This window comes from Neopsephotus bourkii, unplaced genomic scaffold (assembly GCF_033783945.1).
Source record: "Neopsephotus bourkii isolate Nb327-2 ecotype Australia unplaced genomic scaffold, CSIRO-AGI_Nbou_v1 NB_1482, whole genome shotgun sequence".
Classification (NCBI taxonomy): domain Eukaryota; kingdom Metazoa; phylum Chordata; class Aves; order Psittaciformes; family Psittacidae; genus Neopsephotus; species Neopsephotus bourkii.
Genome location: NW_026901958.1, coordinates 17,266 through 19,780, shown reverse-complemented (window position 1 = coordinate 19,780; position 2,515 = coordinate 17,266). Strand labels below are relative to the sequence as shown.

General features: G+C 57.5%; 1 protein-coding gene across 1 annotated transcript; it reads left to right on the top strand.

Annotated features, from left to right (window-relative positions):
* The first annotated feature begins 369 nt into the window (after positions 1-369).
* On the top strand, positions 370-2,118 carry LOC133220854 (acrosin-like). The gene is made up of 3 exons (XM_061369258.1): positions 370-670; positions 1,059-1,207; positions 1,759-2,118. The coding sequence occupies exons 1-3, from the start codon at positions 370-372 to the stop codon at positions 2,116-2,118; spliced, it is 810 nt and encodes a 269-aa protein (XP_061225242.1).
* Positions 2,119-2,515: the final 397 nt, after the last annotated feature.

Below are 2,515 nucleotides of genomic sequence, written 5' to 3'. Positions count from 1 at the left end.
GGAGCCTAAGGCTTGCTGGGGCAGTGCTTTCCTTTGGGAAGCAGAAGCAATGTGGCTCCTTCCAACCCCTCTTCTCCATAGAATGGATTGGAATGGAATGGGAGGGGATGGAATGGAACGGCATGGAATGGATCATGGGATGGGTTGGGTGGCAAAGGAGCTTGTGATCATCCAGTTCCAAACCCTTGCCATGGGCAGAGATGCCTTCCATAGAGCAGCTTGCTCCAAGCTGACCTTGAGCGCTGTCAGGGATGGAGCATCCAAACCTTCTCCATCCATCCCATCCCATCCCAGTGCCCCAGCACCCTCATAGGGAATCCCTTATCTCCAAGCTGCAATTCCCAGTCGGAACCCATCACCCCTTGCGCTATGGCTCCAATCCCTGCTCTTCCACTCCCTCCCAGCTTCACCACGGATTGGTACGTGATGGTCGGAATCACGGACCTGGTTTGGGCCAATTCGGAGACCCAGAAACGTTGGATCCGGAAGGTCGTGGTCCATGAGCATTACACCAAGGTCTCCGACGGCTTCGACATCGCCTTGGTGGAGCTGGACCAGCCGGTGCAGTGCGGGTACCACGTGCAGCTCGCCTGCGTGCCCGATTCGACGCTCAGGGTGTCCCAGCTCTCTGAGTGCTTCATCAGCGGATGGGGCGCGAGGGAAGCCAGAAGTGAGTGCCCGACGGCCCCGTTGGCCTTGGATTGTCATGGATTCATGGAATGGGATAAAAGGGAGGGTAAAGCTCATCCAGGTCTATTGGAGGTTGCTCTGGCTGGGGATGGAGCATCCCAACCTTCTCCACCCAACCCATCCCAGTCTCCCACCACTTCCTTCTCTCCAACCTGAGCATCCCTGGTTCTGTTGGAACCCATCACCCCTTGTCCCATCGCTGAAGGTCCCTCCATGTCCTCCTTATGTTGAGGATGCAGCATCAGCAAAGGGGATGCAGCCCAGGCCATGGGGGAGGTGTTTATGGCTCCCATGGAGCTTCTCAGCCCCAAATACCCCCAAATCCATCCCTTCTACCCCCATTCCTCACCCCCTTTGTGTCTCCACAGCGGGGGCATCGTCCCCATCTGCCCTGCAGGAGGCCAAGGTCCGCCTCATCGATGTCCAGCTCTGCAACAGCAGCCTGTGGTACCGAGGGGCCCTCAAGAGCCACAACCTCTGCGCTGGGTACCCCCAGGGTGGCATCGACAGCTGCCAGGTAGGGATGTGCCACTGGGTCTTTCTTCTCCTCTCCCATCTGCAGGGCCTTGCTCTGCATCCCCCTTTATCCCAGCTTCGAAAGCGCATCCAGCTCCTGCTCCATCATCCCTGCGCAGGGACCATAGAGGTTGGAGCTTTAAGAGCATTGAGATTCCACCACTAAACCATGTTGTGAGCAGGGATTCATGGAATGGGTTAGGTTGTGAAGGAGCTGAAAGCATCCACTTCTAAGCAAGGGTCAGGGATGCCTTCCATTAGACCAGGTTGCCCCAAGCCCCGTCCATCCTTCTCCATCCAATCCACCCCGGTGTCCCACCACCCTCATAGTGAACAACTTCGCCTTACCTCCAACCCAAACTCCCCTGTTCCAGTTGGAACCCATCACTCCTAGTCTTACAGCTCCAGTCCATGCTGAAGGTCACTCTCCACACGCAAATGATGAATGAGAACACTTCCACCCCCACCCATGGGGTGACAGCAGTGGTCCCCTCAGGCGTTGCCATGGCCACCCATCCCCATCCTCACCCCCTCTCTGATTCTCCTCCATAGGGTGACAGCGGCGGTCCCCTCATGTGCCGGGACACCCGTGCCAACTTCTTCTGGGTTGTGGGGCTGACGAGCTGGGGCCGCGGCTGTGCCAGGGCCAAGCAACCGGGGGTCTACACCTCGACGCGGCACTTCCATGACTGGATCCTCCTCCAGCTGGGGATGTTCCGCTCCGCGGGAGCCTTCGCAACACCCCCGACATGGAGCCACCAGTCTGTCTCCCATAGTCCCATTCAGCAGACGATGCCGGCTCCGACGGCCTCCAGCATCAGTGGCATCTGCTCCTTCCCATACCGGCTGGTGATGGAATTCATCAGTCGGGTGCAGGAGCTGCTGCAGGCTCTAAGAGGGAAGAAGACTTGAGGAGCGGCATCGCTTGAAGCTGGCTTGAGCTTCACTAAAGTTGCCTTATTTTCCCAAAGAGAAGATGCTTTGCGTGCCCATCTCCTGGTCCATGGGGAGGGATGGGAATGAGGGATGGAGGGCAGGGAACAGTGGGAAGTGGGAGCTGGAATCAACCAGGTTGGGAAAGACCTTCAGGAGCATCAAGTCCAATATTGCCCCACCATTAAAGCATGGCATGAAGAGGGAGGGGGGACAGCTTCCATTAGACCAGGTTGCTCCAAGCCCCATCCATCCTTCTCCATCCAAGCCATCTCAGTGTCCCAGCACCCTCACTTTCTTATCTCCAACCTAAACTTCCCTGTTCCAGTTGGGACCCATCACCCCAGCTCCAATCCATGCTGAAGCCTCCTCTCCA